The sequence below is a fragment of the Accipiter gentilis genome, chromosome 27, assembly GCF_929443795.1.
Source record: "Accipiter gentilis chromosome 27, bAccGen1.1, whole genome shotgun sequence".
In the NCBI taxonomy this organism is placed as follows: domain Eukaryota; kingdom Metazoa; phylum Chordata; class Aves; order Accipitriformes; family Accipitridae; genus Astur; species Astur gentilis.
The window spans coordinates 21,693,338-21,708,291 of record NC_064906.1 but is presented as its reverse complement, the minus strand read 5'-3'; the positions used below and the strand labels follow the sequence as shown (position 1 = coordinate 21,708,291).

The following is a 14,954-nucleotide window of genomic DNA, read 5'->3' as shown; positions in this document are numbered from 1 at the left end:
TAGCTCATTAATAATTTTGTGTTTGAATGTCTGTCTGTTGCTTGGATAATGAATATTATTCTCAGATGTTCTTATGTAGCTGCATTGGCATGAATATGAGATTTCTGCTTCTACTTCACTTGCTTCTGCCTATTTCCCAGCTGAAACCAAGACAAATTAATTAGTGGTTTGGCCTCATCCATTTTTGTAGGAGTGCACTATACATTAATTTGGCTTCAGACCTGTGTAAGCAGGTGCCTGAAGAGATGATATCCTAGATGATTTCAGGTAATTATCAAATTGCACAGTTAGTGTGCAGTAGGATTCTTTATACTACTCATTTAAACCACAAAAATGGAAGTGCTGGTACTCACTTAAATACTTATGCAAAATTTAAAGGGGAAAAAGAGGAAAGATATGAGACAGAGGAACTGAATGTTAGGATTGTTCAACAAAAGAAAAACATAGCTACAATATCATACAGGTATTTCACAGGGACAAAGAGTATCATAAGAAAAGTAAATGAGAAGTGTATTTGGGCACAAATTGAAATACAGGAAATTCTAGTTGGAGATGGGAAAAAAAAAATATCATACGGTAAATGTGATTAAATACTGGAGGATGCTGCCCCGAGATGTTGTGGAGTGTCCGTCCTTGAGGAGGGCCAAAACCCGACTGGACACGGCCCTGAGCAGCCTGCTGTAGCTGAACCTGCATTTAGCAAGGTATTGGATCATCTAGATCATCTCCAGAGGTGTAAAATTGAAAGCCAGGGTTAAATGACATTGAATTAAAGTCTTTAATACAAATAAGAAAGAAAAAGGTATTATGAAAGGTTCCCTCACTTTGGAAGACAATCTCTTCTGTTCTCATATGGTGTAATATAAACTATATTGTCATGATTGTAAAGTATTTGATGTTACTTTTGATGGTAACTTTAATATCTAAGCTATGATAGCTCCATAATATGTAGGAGGCTTTGAAAGGCACATATTATTTAAGAATCTAATGCAATCCAACTAAACGCTCCATTTATTCCCCCTTACCAGGCAATGAATTTTCTTCACAGCCTGTGCTACCATGGGTTTTCTGTCTGCAAAAATACACCTTCTGCCCTGTATTCCTGCTGCATTAAAAACAAAAAGCAAACTGCGAAGACAGCGCTGAACTGGATATCACAGACTATTTCTCTGGCTATCCAAGAATTCAAATTTTTCATCACTTTCTGATAAAAGTAAGTACTACTTCAGAAAGTTTGTAACTTGTTCAGTTTTGACAAGACAGCCGCTCCTTCCCAGAATCCTCTTTCTTCTTAGAAAATACTTATGCTCAACCATGCTGAAAATGTAAATTTTCAGTCATTTGAAATGTCACATTAAGCAGCTCCCATAGCAGAGAAAAAATAAACACAACCTAGTATGTATTTCCAATTGCTTATATATAATATGTGCCTCATTCATTTTATACGCTTTTAAAACAAATACAGGGAAACTCCAAACTTGTATGTCAATTATCAGTTACAGAGAAGTCAAAAGATTTTGTTTACTTGTTGAGGCTATGTGGAAATACTGATATGGAATATTAATTAAATCAGTAATGGGAAGACACTGACATAATTAGCAGCACAAAAGCTGATGTTTAAAAACAATCAACTCCCAACTTGCTAGAAATATTTGTTACATTGTTCATGTTGAAAAGAATAGGCAGAATATAGTAATGGAATAGCAAGTTAGTCTTGTTGAGTATGTATCATCTATTGATTGTAAATGTTGAGTTTGCCACTTATATTTGCCAGTAATCTTGTCAATTTAGTAGAACTCAAGAAGTTAGCCTACTTCATCTTTCTTTGGCAAAAAGGGAAAAATACCGCATAAAACAGTAAGCATGCCAGTTCCAGCGGGATATAGAGCACTGCTGCAGATTCTGAACAGACCGCAGGACTCCACTGTGAAAGTGCTGAGTGTTTCTGTGTGCACAGATTCTACCTCCTGGCCAAGAGGTGAGTTTATGAAAAATGGTGAAAATAAGAGTGCAAATATCAGTTCACACACAATGTGGAAAAACAGAAAATGCACAGCAGATGTAACATGAGGAAATGAAAGCAAGTTTAACATGTAATTATTTGGGGCTGTGTTGAGCTCTGGGGCCCCCAACATAAGAAGGACATGGACCTGCTGCAAGTCCAGAGAAGGGCCATGATGATGATCAGAGGGCTGGAGCACCTCTCCTGTGATGACAGGCTGAGAGAGTTGGGGTTCTTCAGCCTGGAGAAGAGAAGGCTCCGGGGAGACCTTACAGCAGTCTTCCATACCTAAAGGGGCCTACAGGAAAGCTGGAGAGGGACTTTTTACAAAAGCATGCAGTGGTAGGACAAGGGGTAATGGCTTTAAACTGAAAGAGGGTAGATTTAGATTGGATGTCAGGAAGAAGTTCTTCGCTGTGAGGGTGGTGAGGCACTGGCGCAGGTTGCCCAGAGAAGTTGTGGATGCTCCATCCCTGGCAGCGTTCAAGGCCACGTTGGATGGGGCCTTGAGCAACCAGGTCTAGTGGAAGGTGTCCCTACCCATGGCAGGGGGGGTGGAACTAGGTGATTTTTAAGGTCCCTTCCAACCCAAAGCATTCTATGATTCTGTTGATAAACAAAACCTTTTTCCATGGTTTTACATGCAAAGAAATTCTTTCTTCTGGTTCCAACCGTACAGGAGAGAAGACCTGAAGTATTTTAGCAATGAGAGATGTTTATTTCTATATTCACAGCATGTATGCATTGACAAATGAGAATTCTTTTCTTGGTTAAGCCAGCATAAACCAAGAGTAATACTGCTGAGATCAGGATTTCTTCCACAGATTGCACCTATAATAAAGCATCTGTACTTGACTGCAATCAGCAAATGAGAGAACCTTCACAAATACTCATGTAAAGTGCTTTTGTTCATAGTAGGCAGAATTAAAGACAAACCTTTATAACCACTTACTTTACTTTTTCCAGTAAGCCTTAAAGGATTTGCAAACTTTGTGAATTAAAGTTAATTTCACCTATCGGGACCAAAACCCATCGTTTCTATACCCTGCTAAAATCCATAAAGGTATGCATGGAGAAGTCAATATTCTAGTGTGTATAATAGCCCAGTGAAAACTACATCGGTTTTATTATTCTCCCTCAAAGTATAGATACAATTCTGTAAATGCTTTTAATTGATGAAATAATCTGCCAGCCAGAGCTTTCTGTTTTCTGATGTGCAACAGGAAGGTAAATACATAAAAATGTCGAAATGCTGCTTAATCTATATTGCTATTGCCTTAAAAAAGCTGCATTCATTTCAGAGGGTAATTCTCAAATTAATTTGCTATCAATACTGCAGGAAGTTCCATGTGCTGATATTACTTGGTATGGTGTTTTTTTAACAAAACCAAAGTATTTTCTCAAAGACAATACTACATACTATGCTCTCTCTTTAGCCATTAATAATTCAATCTAATGCTAACTAATTTAGTGGTTTTGTGTGGGATCTTACGGAGATAATATATGAATGTGCAGTGCTTCAGCCTAATATAACAACATGGTGGTCTGTTAATTTCTAATTAAGTACCACACAAAAATAAGGAATAGGTAGCCTTTAGTCATTCTATGGATTACAGTTAAATAGAGTTTAATTTCTTAACTGTTAAACTTCTTTTAACATGCTCTTTCCCAGCTATTTATTTTCAAATGGCATTTGATAAAAAGAGCTATTTTATATATTCTGCTAGTTATGCTGTTTATACTAGTGTTTGAGCAATAAACAGTGTCACTCTGTAGAATGCTAATAATACTTGTTTTCCATTTTTTTCAAATGTCTTAATTGCATATGTTTTATATAAAAGTTACTTCAGTTCATTCAAACCAGGCAAATCATACAGTCTTACTAGTTACTTTCAAATGTACTGTTTTCATTTTTTTGTGTCCTTTACATCAAAATATAATATATTTGGAGCTTCAGGCTCTGTCATGTAAACAGTATAGTAGTGGGATGCTTATAGTATAGTATCTTGAGATATAATACATCATATTGAAAAATTACTTCTTAGATGTAGCACAGTATTTATTTTTATTCCTTTTTTCAGAGTACAGTTCCTGAAGACATACATATTTAAACCTGTAGTCTGTATTTGTGCTTGAAAAAACAAACACCTACAAACTCCATTTTCCAGATATGACAAAGAGCTAAAAATGGCCTTTCAATCTAGCTCATTTTTATACATGAACTAGATAGGAGAAAGAGCTAAGGGGAAAAAGAGTATCAACTCTAATATTTATTTAAATAAACCCTAATATTTATTAAAAGTTGCATAGATATGATCTACAACTACAAAACAAACAGGAGTTTAAACAGGATTCTCAACAGTCTACTTAAGAAGATGAGTGTCATAAAAAGTACCATGGTATTTTATGTTACTGTTTGTCTTCTTCAGGTAAGAGCAACAGGGTTATGCTCAACATGGTATCTTTAAAGGTGGAACAGATGGCTGACCCAAGTGGAATTTTACATTCTTTGGGAAGATGTTACCAACCGGTCAGTAGTGTTATTATAATTTGTCTTGAACATTTTTAGGGTATTCTTGCATTTGAGGCTACATTGCAACATGCGTGACCTTTCAGTGCTGATGTACAGCATAAGCTGTTCACCATAATCCTCAACCAACAACTGAACAGACAGGTAGATGAAAACTACAATACAGACTCCTTACACCAGTCTGTGTCAAGAGGAGCTGAGGTCTATCAGCAAAGGAATAAGTATGCAAAATATCCTCTACTTCTGTATTCTCTTCTTACAATTTAGTTAGTTGTCTCTATTGGTATTAACCTATCAGTTATTCTAAAGACCTTAAAAATGAAGTAGTCCTAAGTGGTATGACCTCTACCAATGTGCTGATTAATCATTGCATTCTATTGATATTACCAAAACAAGCTGTACACATTTTAAAAATATTTATTAATATTATCACATTAAAATATGTAAGAGCTATTGCAAGAGTGAAAATCCCTCAGCTGTTAGCACTTTGTTGCTCCATATATCAAACTGCTGTCGCACCGAAGACAGTGAATTCCATTACTAGGATTGTATGATCCTGGGCTGCATATAACTATGGACAAAAAAAAAGGACAAAATGTGAAATTTAAGTGATAAAATATTTACATTTGAAATGTTTAGAATGCATCTTTATCTATTTGAAAATACATCAGTTTTTTCTAGCATTCTGCTAGTTGATGATGAAGAAATTGTATATATATTATACATCATCTATTTATTACACCATATTTTTCTCTTCACCCCTTTTCACTCCATCTTACAGGGGATATGTCCATCAATTACATTTTAATATGGCCTATATCCAATAATATTTTAAATAAACTGGTATAGCTCCTTATATAAGTAATACAAGACAAAATAAAGCTGAAATCTAAGCTCAGATAATTATTAACTAGTGCAAAAATAATACAGCAAACCAGAAACCAGTGTATGATGCAGAACAAGTATTCTGAATGAATTTTTTTTTCCTTAGGTCATGTTATGCTATTTCATGAAGTCTGTACAGTCATCTGCAGAATGACTTCATCACAAAAGACTTAACTCAGCATTATGCTCTTGACAGAAAAAAGGAGAATTTGAGCTATTTGGTTATGACTGTCCTGAATCATACTTCAATTTGGCAATGGTAGCCTTTCTTTAGGATAGCTCTCTAATTAACAGCATTAGTATTCAGTATGCAAAGGTAATTGAGACTATCCTTCCTTTTGCAGGGTCAGCGCTTACCTGGTTATTGGGTTTTGCATGGATTAATAATGACTTCTTAGTCACTACTGCACAAACCTTCAGCAGGATTTTCAGTATTTGGTTTGGTTTATCTTCATTTGTTGAGGCTGGCAGGATTCACTTGATCCCCAGTGGCTGTTATTAGCTTGCCTAGCATTTTTTGCCACTACTATTGACTGAAGAAGAGTTAGAGCTCTTATGAAATGTGAGAGGAGTCCTCTGCAGATGATGTCAAAACCTTGCCTTTCTTGTACATTAGTACAGGCAGACCAAGATGGCTTTATGGGAAAGAGAAACCTTTATGAAAACACGTAACTAAAGGCATTTCCAAACTTCCTGTCTGGAAAATCAATCATCTTGTGCACCAGGGGAATAATTCTACTCTTTTTATTGAAGATTATAGGCACACTTCTAGTAAATCCTTCAGAATTTTCAGTTTAATTGGAGCAAGGTAGACTTCTCTTACAATGGGATAAAAGTTTGTTTCTCATAAGTCTCATCTTTTTTCTGTCTAGCAAAAAGCATGAAAAAGAGAAAGGAATCTGAAATAGGGACCTGTAGCTTATTTACCCAGCTGCTGGAAAGTTTCTTTAAGTATTAAACTTAACTTGTTTCAATCTTTTCACTAATGGAAAACTCCTATTAGTGTACCTTCACTTTGAAATTATAAACATCTTAGCAAAGTATTCTCTCATGAAATGCTCATAATGTCTTAATTTGTTCTTGTATCCTATAAGCTAACTAGTATTTTGTACTTTTTTCTGATATTTAGGAGTATTACAATATTCTCCTGAAAGTTCAAAAGGAAATACATTATTCAAGTTACTATGTTTCAGTAGTATAAACAATCACCATACTGATTTGAAGAAATTAAGAAAACAAAATTAGAACTGACTATTCAGTATCTAGTCTACTAAAAATACCACAGAAATCAAGCTCTGCAGAATAATACGTGACAAAAAATATTTCATAAAGCTAGTACAGGGTATGGTATCAAATTGTCTCTCCAGAGAAGCCCTAAGAAACATAGAACACTTTGTACTCTATTAATCTCACAGCTGCATCTGATTAAAAAAACTCTCAAAATGATTTATAAAGAAGAAAAATTATATTTAGAAATTCTGATGACATGGAAGTGACTCAACTGCATATGTTAAGTAAAATTTAATGGTGGATCATACCTCATGTAGCTGTTGTCAAAATATTTAATTAACTTATCCTGGAATAATGTGCTTTATTTAACATAAAATAGGGCTTTAAAAGCAGAAAAACATTAAAATTAAGATAAAACCATATGAAATAATTTCTAAGATGGTTGTACTCATCAATTCTGTTTATTCAAGACTGCTCTACAGAGGCAGAAGACTAAACAGAATTATTAATCAGCACTAACTCTGTGTCTTTAAGTCATTGCTTCTACAAAATCACTCAGTAAAAGGTTCTGCCTGAGGCTTATCTGGTACCAGATGAACAAAATTTTGATATGTTTTATCACCAGTGTTTTCTACCAAGATTTCTCTAAAGATAGATATATCACACAGTGACTAATCAGGTTAACATGTCTAATGGACTTATTCAGAAAGAGATTTAGACTAGAAAATGGGAGTAGAGGGTGAAAATACCTCAGTATTTAATGCCATTCTAATACAACAGCAGAGGGGGAAAAACAAATGAGGATATAGTATGATATAAAAGAACATGAGACAGAAGCATTGGGAAGGAAATGAATGCAAGTTCTAATACAGGAGATTTGGATTGGTAGATGATGCAGTAAGTGAAAGGGTTATGCTTAGTGCACAAATTGTGTGATGGCAATGGAAAATAAATGATGTATTATTGTTCACAGAGCATGACAACAGCATGGAGGAACCAAAACTACTAGAAAACTACATGAAACCAGATACTCTAAAAATAGAGGAAAGAGAACAGGTATAACTGAACATCCAGCTATTTTGCTGTATGAGAAGTAAAAATAGAGTAGATTTGTTTATGAAACCTGCAGAGAATATGCATAGGTTTTTTTATTTCTCCATGTTCTTGGGCCTAGTCCATAACGTCTCCCATTCCGTCATATCCTTATCAAGACCCAGAGACTAGAAACAGTTGGACTGTTCAAAGTTTAATGTACTTAAATTAGAAAGTCTGAGTAACATCTGTTTCCATGTTCCAAAATAGAACTGGCCCATTAAAGGGTAACAAAGATGATAATCTGAGGTTTGCAATTTATCTGCGGTGATACCCTATGACTGGTGCTAACCTATGACTGGTAAGAAATGTATTATAAATTTTTCAGAAAAGGAAAAAAAAAAGTCCAAGAAACCACAGAACAGCTGATCAGACTTCTATACTATGTAAAGATTTCATGAATGAATGCTGGAACTCTCACTTACATGCAGGTAAGTGGAAAGTAATACAACCCAATGTTGTTTTACAATGAAGATAAACACGTAATTAATTTGGAAGCACCTCATACAGCAGTACATACAAATGTAATAAACTACAGAAGACTATGGTTAGAATTAAATTTAAAAAAAGACTACTGAATGATGCTTAAAAGGGAAATAAGAATTGGAGAGAAATTGCTAAAGGGCTTACTCATGAGCTTGCCCTTAAACACACTTTAATAAATCTTTCCACTAACGTGATTATCAGAAAAATTCCCAATGGACTATGCTGACAACAAAACTTGCAGAAGCTGTGAATAAGGACAAGCTTTAAATAGGCAGGAAGAAATAATAAGAAAGGCCTGTATATTTGTTTCATTAAAGAGGACTGTGAGCGCAATTAGTTGCAATGAAAAGGGGAAGCTTGTTACTGTTAGATCATTTGAGAGAGGTTCTTAGGCCCAAAAGAAAAGCACTATTGATGTAAAAGGTATTTGAGATGAGCTCTTACCAGTGCCATGTTAAATTCTAGTCACCCCTGAGCAAGAATACTAAACTCAAAAAAGGGCATGCAAGATACAGGTTTGCTGAATGCAAAGTATTACAAAAGCAGATAGAAAGTAATTGACTTGTTCCAATTATAAAACAGGAGACAAAAAAAAAATCTACTTAAGCTAAAAGGCATTTTCCTCATCAGGGCAAATAAGTATGAACTTTTCATTAATTAATTTAGATTGAAAGTTTGATCTTCTAATTATACAACAATAGTAGCTAAAGAGACCAAAACTCCCTAATAGTTCTAAAATGGACCTTAAAACTGTTATAACTGGATTACAGGACCTAGTTCCTGCAACTACAAGGGAAACTTGGGTAACCCAAGAACTTGAACTCTGCTGTGCTGCCATGAAATGTATTTATCAAAATGCTTCTATAAGTAAGTGCATGTTTTAGAAAAAGCTACCCCACTAACAAAGATACAGGGAAAAATATTTATTTTCTGTTTAAGTAACCGATCCAGGGATTTTAGCAAATCACAACTAATTTTCCCATATTGGCATGGTCTCCTAAGAACTACTACATGAAGTTTTGAGGCATTGAAAACAAATGTAGAGAACCTGTAATGGATAGTAAACAGGCTGAACAAGGTCTATCAAACATGACCAAAAAGACTGAACTTGAGGTGGTTTAGTTCAATGAAGACAGTATCAGCAGAAGAAAGTGGTCAGAGTCTTCTAGGATATACAAAAGCTATTTCAAAGATAAGTTAATAGAAACATTTCCAGATTTACTAAGACAAAACAAGAAGTAACAGGTATAAACTACCTCAAGGGAAATTACATAAATATCTTCAGAAAAAAGCTTTCCAGTGGTGAGGATGTGCAGTACTGAGTTATATTTCCTTGGGAGTCTATGTAGTCTTCTGAGGTTTTAAAGATTATGCAGGATACATCTGTCAGGAATAAATGAAGCTCCTATCTTGCCTTGAGGTTGAATGATAAACAGAGGACCCTTTCAGTTCTACTGCCTATGATATGGTGATTTGGATTCTGGGAAAGGTAATTAGTGATTTTACCAAGAGGTCAACTAAGGAAAAGAGTGTATGTTTGAGCATGGTGACAGAATGACATCCTCAACTCTGGGAAGTAGTAATTGGTCAAGTTTCAGGGCCAACTGTTTCAGATTCATGAGTACCTCAGGTGTGAAAGCTTGCCCCTGTATCTGCTAAAGTGGTGTCTGTTACAATCCCATCTCAACAGGGATCAGCTTCTTGGGCTGACACTGGTGTACAGCTATGTAGTGTTTCTGTCTAGTGCGGGAGGCAAAGGAGCATGGCAGCAATGAAAACAGTATTTTTTTTACTAATTATATTAAACAGCCACCAGAGATAAAATGAAAGTTGTGTTTTGAAGAAAAAAGGAATACAAATTAGTTTAGAATGGAGTCAGATATGCTGGGGGAAAGCCCAAAACAAAGCTGTCCGTACAAAAGAAATCATACTAAACACACACTTTTCTAAACTTGATTTGCATGTACCTTACCTTGAAATCATGTACAACAATATTCTGTATTAAAATAAATTAATAAATTTGATATTATATATATCCCATCCAGATACTTGTCACTTTTTGCTGGAAGACATGAACCAAAAATTATAAGTTCCTTCTGATGAAGGCAACAAGTTGGAAAAAACAATCACATATGGAAACATTTTGCACATCCTGCAACTTTAGAGTTGTCTCTATCTTCTTTCATATTTTTATTATTGCTTTTCAAAGTTGTATGGGGTTTGTGTGGTAAGGTTTTGATACCATGGGGGGACTACAGGCGTGGCTTCTGCAAGAAGCTGCTAGAAGCTTCCCCTATGTCTGACAGTGCCAATGCCAGCCGGCTCCAAGACGGACCTGCTGCTGGCCAAGGCCAAGCCCATCAGTGACAGTGGTAGAGCCTCTGGGATAACATATTTAAGAAGGGGAAAAAGCTGCAGCAGCACAGAAACTGCAGCCAGAGAGAGGAGTGACAATATGTAAGAGAAACAACCCTGCAGACCCCCAAGTCGGAGAAGGAGGGGGAGGAGGTGCTCCAGGCACCAGAGCAGAGATTCCCCTGCAGCCCAGGGAGGTCCACAGTGGAGAGATCTCCACCTGCAGCCCATGGAGGACCCCACGCCGGAGCATGGGGTTGCCCAAAGGAGGCTGCGACCCCGTGGAAAGCCCACACCAGAGCAGGCTCCTGGCAGAACCTGTGGCCCCACAGGGGAGCAACACTGGAGCAGTTTGCTCCTAAGGACTGCATGCTGTGGAAGGGACCCATGCTGGAGAAGTTTGTGGAGGACTGTCGCCTGTGGGAGGGACCCCACAGTAGAGCAGGGGACAAGTGAGGAGACCTCCCCCTGAGGAAGAAGGAGCAGCAGAGACGAGGTGTGATGAACTGACCACAACCCCCATGCCCTATGCCCCTGCACTGCTTGGGGGGGGGGGGGGGGGGGTGTGTGTGTGTCGATAGACAATCCAGGAGTGAAGCTGTGCCCAGGAAGAAGGGAGGGGTGAGGGGAAGGTGGTTAAGATTTGGCTTTACTTCTCATTACCCTACTCTGGTTTGATTGGTAATAAGTGAAACTAATTTCCCCAAGTTGTATCTGTTTTGCCTGTGACGGTAATTGGTGAGTGATCTCTCCCTGTCCTTATCTTGACCCACAAGCCTTTCATTCTATTTTCTCTCCCCTGTCCAGCTGAGGAGGGCAGTGGTAGAGCAGCTTTGGTGGGCCTCTGGCATCTAACCAGGGTCAATCCATCACAAAAGTGTATTCCATTCTGTAAACTGTCATTCAATATGTAATCCAGTGTTTTCTTTCACCATTTCTAGGTCTGTAGGGAATCAGCTCTGTCAAAAGCTTGACTACAGACTTATTCTCTATGTGTCTTGCTTTCATTGTTCCCTTGAGTCTTCAGGCTCAACGTTTGGGAAACATACGACTAACCTTTTCTTGGGCAAAATGCAATCTGGCAGAACCACTCTTTAAAACACCGATCTATTCCTTAGCATCTAAGGAGGGTAGTATCACTCATTTTAGTATGAGGATTGACAAAAATAAGATTACCAGAATTCATTCCCCCCTCTTTCCTTATTCTTCCAAATGCATCACAGCTATTTACAAATTTATTTTGCAAAGCTATACAGAGTGATTATTTTATCTTTTATTCTTACTTCACTCAGATCTGGGATGTAGCATTTAAGTTTGTAATTAGATGAAAGCATTGCATTATTATGCCCCCTTTTATAAATTTAAGAACAAAAATAATTGTCTTGTTTCTCTCACTGTAAAACAGCACTTGAAACATACTTTGTCAGATTACAGATTTTCTGTGCTAATTCCAAAAAATCCTACTGCTATCTAGAGGTCTGAACTTAATCTGATTTGGGTTAATTTAAATCAGTCCATAGAAATTGTGGGTCTGGCTTAAAATCTAAATCAACAAGGTTTTTATGAGAGTACGAACCTGACATAGTACTGGTTACCTTGACAGACTTGACAGGATCACAGCCCAAAACAGTACGGCATAACAATTTTATAAACTTAAATAGCAAAGTACTAAGTTCAATCAGAGCAAAAACATTGTAGCACTACTTAATACTTTGTACGATAAATGAATTTGTCACTTACCACAACACTCTGGACAGTCTGGATGTATTAGAGCATTCATTCCATATCCTGGAGAGCAGCGATCAACCCATACCATTTGCAGAGTACCTTCAATGTAGTATATTTCAGGCAACGGTTCAGAACTTCTCCTGCTAACTTCCACTTGTTGCTTAAAAAATCTCTCTATAAGGTGTTTTGCCTAAATTGAAACAAATAGTACTTTTTCAGAATCTTTGATGGAAAGAGATCAGAATACAAGACAAACGAATGTTAAGTATGAGTTAGTATTAAGATTTAAAGGATGTATCACTAAACCTTTTGATTGTAGCTGAATGGAAACAGGACTATCTGATATTCTTGGATATGTTCGTTTTAATATAGATAAACATTGATCAATGAATGCAATGTCTTTTAAAGTGTTCAGAAGTATACAAATAGAACTTTAAAAGCTAATCCATAGCAATTTTGCCTACATTAGACATCTGTAGGCCAACATCAATAGACTTGCAGCTTTCCCATCTTCATATGTACTCTTATGTAGGTCCACTTACATTTCAGACGTACTTTTCATCTTTATTAGCTCTTTCTGTTCAATAAAAAGAAAATGCCAAAGGTGTCCTGAGGCCAAGTTAAACAAGGGGATTATTGTTATTATTATATCAATCAAATATAATCACAGAAGACTTAACTCCCTTACTCAAAAAGATTTGCACAAATACAATACTAGCTAGGAAAAACATTCAATCGGTGCAGAACCAGCACCACAGAATCACAGAAACGTTAGGATACAAGGGAGCTCTATTCCATCTCATCTACTCCAACTCCCTAGACAAAGGCAATGTTTATTTTTTAAAAAAATCCTTTTATTTTCCCTGGAGTTTTGGACCATTTTTTATGAAGTGTCTTCCACAGCAGTTTAAATTAAAAATGTGACTTCTAACTGGCTAAGATATATAAAATTTGTAACAGAAATAGACCCATTAGCAATCTGACAAAGTCTGACAGTAAAAAGTATCAATGCTTCATATCCAGACAGTGCTTCATTTGTATACAGGGATTAATTATATATAGAGAAAGCTAAAAAGAAAAAGCAAAGAAAAAAAAAATCCTTTAATAGGCTTGCAAGGTTCAGTACATACACAAATTGGCAAAACCACGTTTACTCATGCTCTCTTAATTTGATCCTCTTGTCTGCATTTAGAAAGATGAACTTTGATCATGAGCTTTCCCCACAAATTTAGGGGTTTTTTTTCAGTGGGCATGATGGAAGCTGCTTAATAAGCACAATGTTATTTTAGACCCCCTCACCCTTCCACTGGAATCCCGAAGCATGATTTGCCTACCTGCTATTGGTATTCCTTCTGTACTTCCCTTCCCCTTTCTCCTTTTTCCCTTAAGAACCTCTGAATTAACAGTTAACCTAGTAAGCAAGACTCTGGCTTCTGGTTCTCTACTGTAAAAGCCAAATGCCTTCAAAAGCTAAAATTCTGCCAGATCAATAATAAAATCACTTTGAAGTGATAGAAAGGCACTCCCATTGCAAAACAGCACATCTGATATTTATAAGATAGCACATGTTCAAAGTTTCCCAATTGTCTTGCCACTTTTCATACTCTTAATGTACTGTCTTTAATATCGACTGATCGCATGATCTGCCTTATCCATAATGGCAATAGAATATTAGCAATATTGCCAAACAGCAATAAAATATTTTAACTGATACAAATTATATATCCACTAAAACTTTTATATAAATTTATTAATTTACTAAACAAAGTACGTTTCATTTTTTATGTTGTTATACTTTATTGTGAGAGTAGCTTATTATGTTAGTTGCCTTTTTATTCTTCCATCTACCATACCTTGTTTAGTCTACGAGTTGCATCACAAGCACTTTGCTGACACAGTCTGTTGTGTTTTTCTCTGTCTAAGGAAGCAACTATAACAAAACACAATCTGTTTATAGAAGAACAAGGTCAATGAAATTGACGTTTATTTTTTTATTTACTCATTTAAGATTCTAGTCAGTTCTGATGCAAGTATTTAGGACATTTTACCATATTTCATATGTCTAACTTGCAATGTTTTAAAGAAATCACAGAGCTTGTCCTCTTATAGATATTATACATCTACGTATAATTTTCAGTATACTTAAATATCTTATGGGAACTGTCATTTATTTGTAAATTCTAATGGCAAGGAAATGTATAATTCTGGACTCTTCCCAGATTTATAAATATCTGAATCCTTTCAAAAGAAATAAGCTACTCTCTAATTACCTGCCTGCCATTGTGGTTTTATGAAGACTCAGGTCTTCAAACCAGGAACCCTAACAGTTCAGGCTTCTGACTATTTCTGCAACGGACTCAAGTTTTCTCTCAAGAACAATCAATCAGGGCAATATCTAGTGCTTTTAAACATTTTCCCTGCTCCCCTCCTTTAGGCTTCTTTTGTCTTAAAAGAAATGGAAAATTATGAAGTCTCCCTCTTTTATTGTTGCCACTTAAAGAAGGACAAGTACTGAAGTTCATCTCATTTAACTTTAGTTCTTGAAAATGGGATATTCAGCCTTAGTCTGTCATTTGGAAGCTGATTATAAAGACCAAGGCACATCCATGGAGTCATTTATACACCTATTGTAGGTGACTAGATGAA

General features: G+C 36.2%; 1 protein-coding gene and 1 long non-coding RNA gene across 2 annotated transcripts in view; one reads left to right on the top strand and one right to left on the bottom strand.

The window, feature by feature from the left end:
* Positions 1-4,682, top strand: LOC126051337 (uncharacterized). Its single transcript, XR_007509803.1, has 3 exons — positions 1-1,213; positions 1,837-1,978; positions 4,432-4,682. It is a non-coding gene; the product is annotated as an uncharacterized LOC126051337 (long non-coding RNA).
* A 329-nt stretch (positions 4,683-5,011) lies between these two features.
* ZPBP (zona pellucida binding protein) overlaps positions 5,012-14,954 on the bottom strand; it is a 29,815-nt gene continuing 19,872 nt past the window's right edge. The window contains exons 6-8 of the mRNA XM_049830139.1: positions 14,162-14,238; positions 12,321-12,498; positions 5,012-5,103 (exon numbers count right to left, since the gene is read on the bottom strand). Coding sequence (XP_049686096.1) covers positions 5,012-5,103; positions 12,321-12,498; positions 14,162-14,238 — 347 coding nt within the window. The remainder of the gene's footprint in view (positions 5,104-12,320; positions 12,499-14,161; positions 14,239-14,954) is intronic.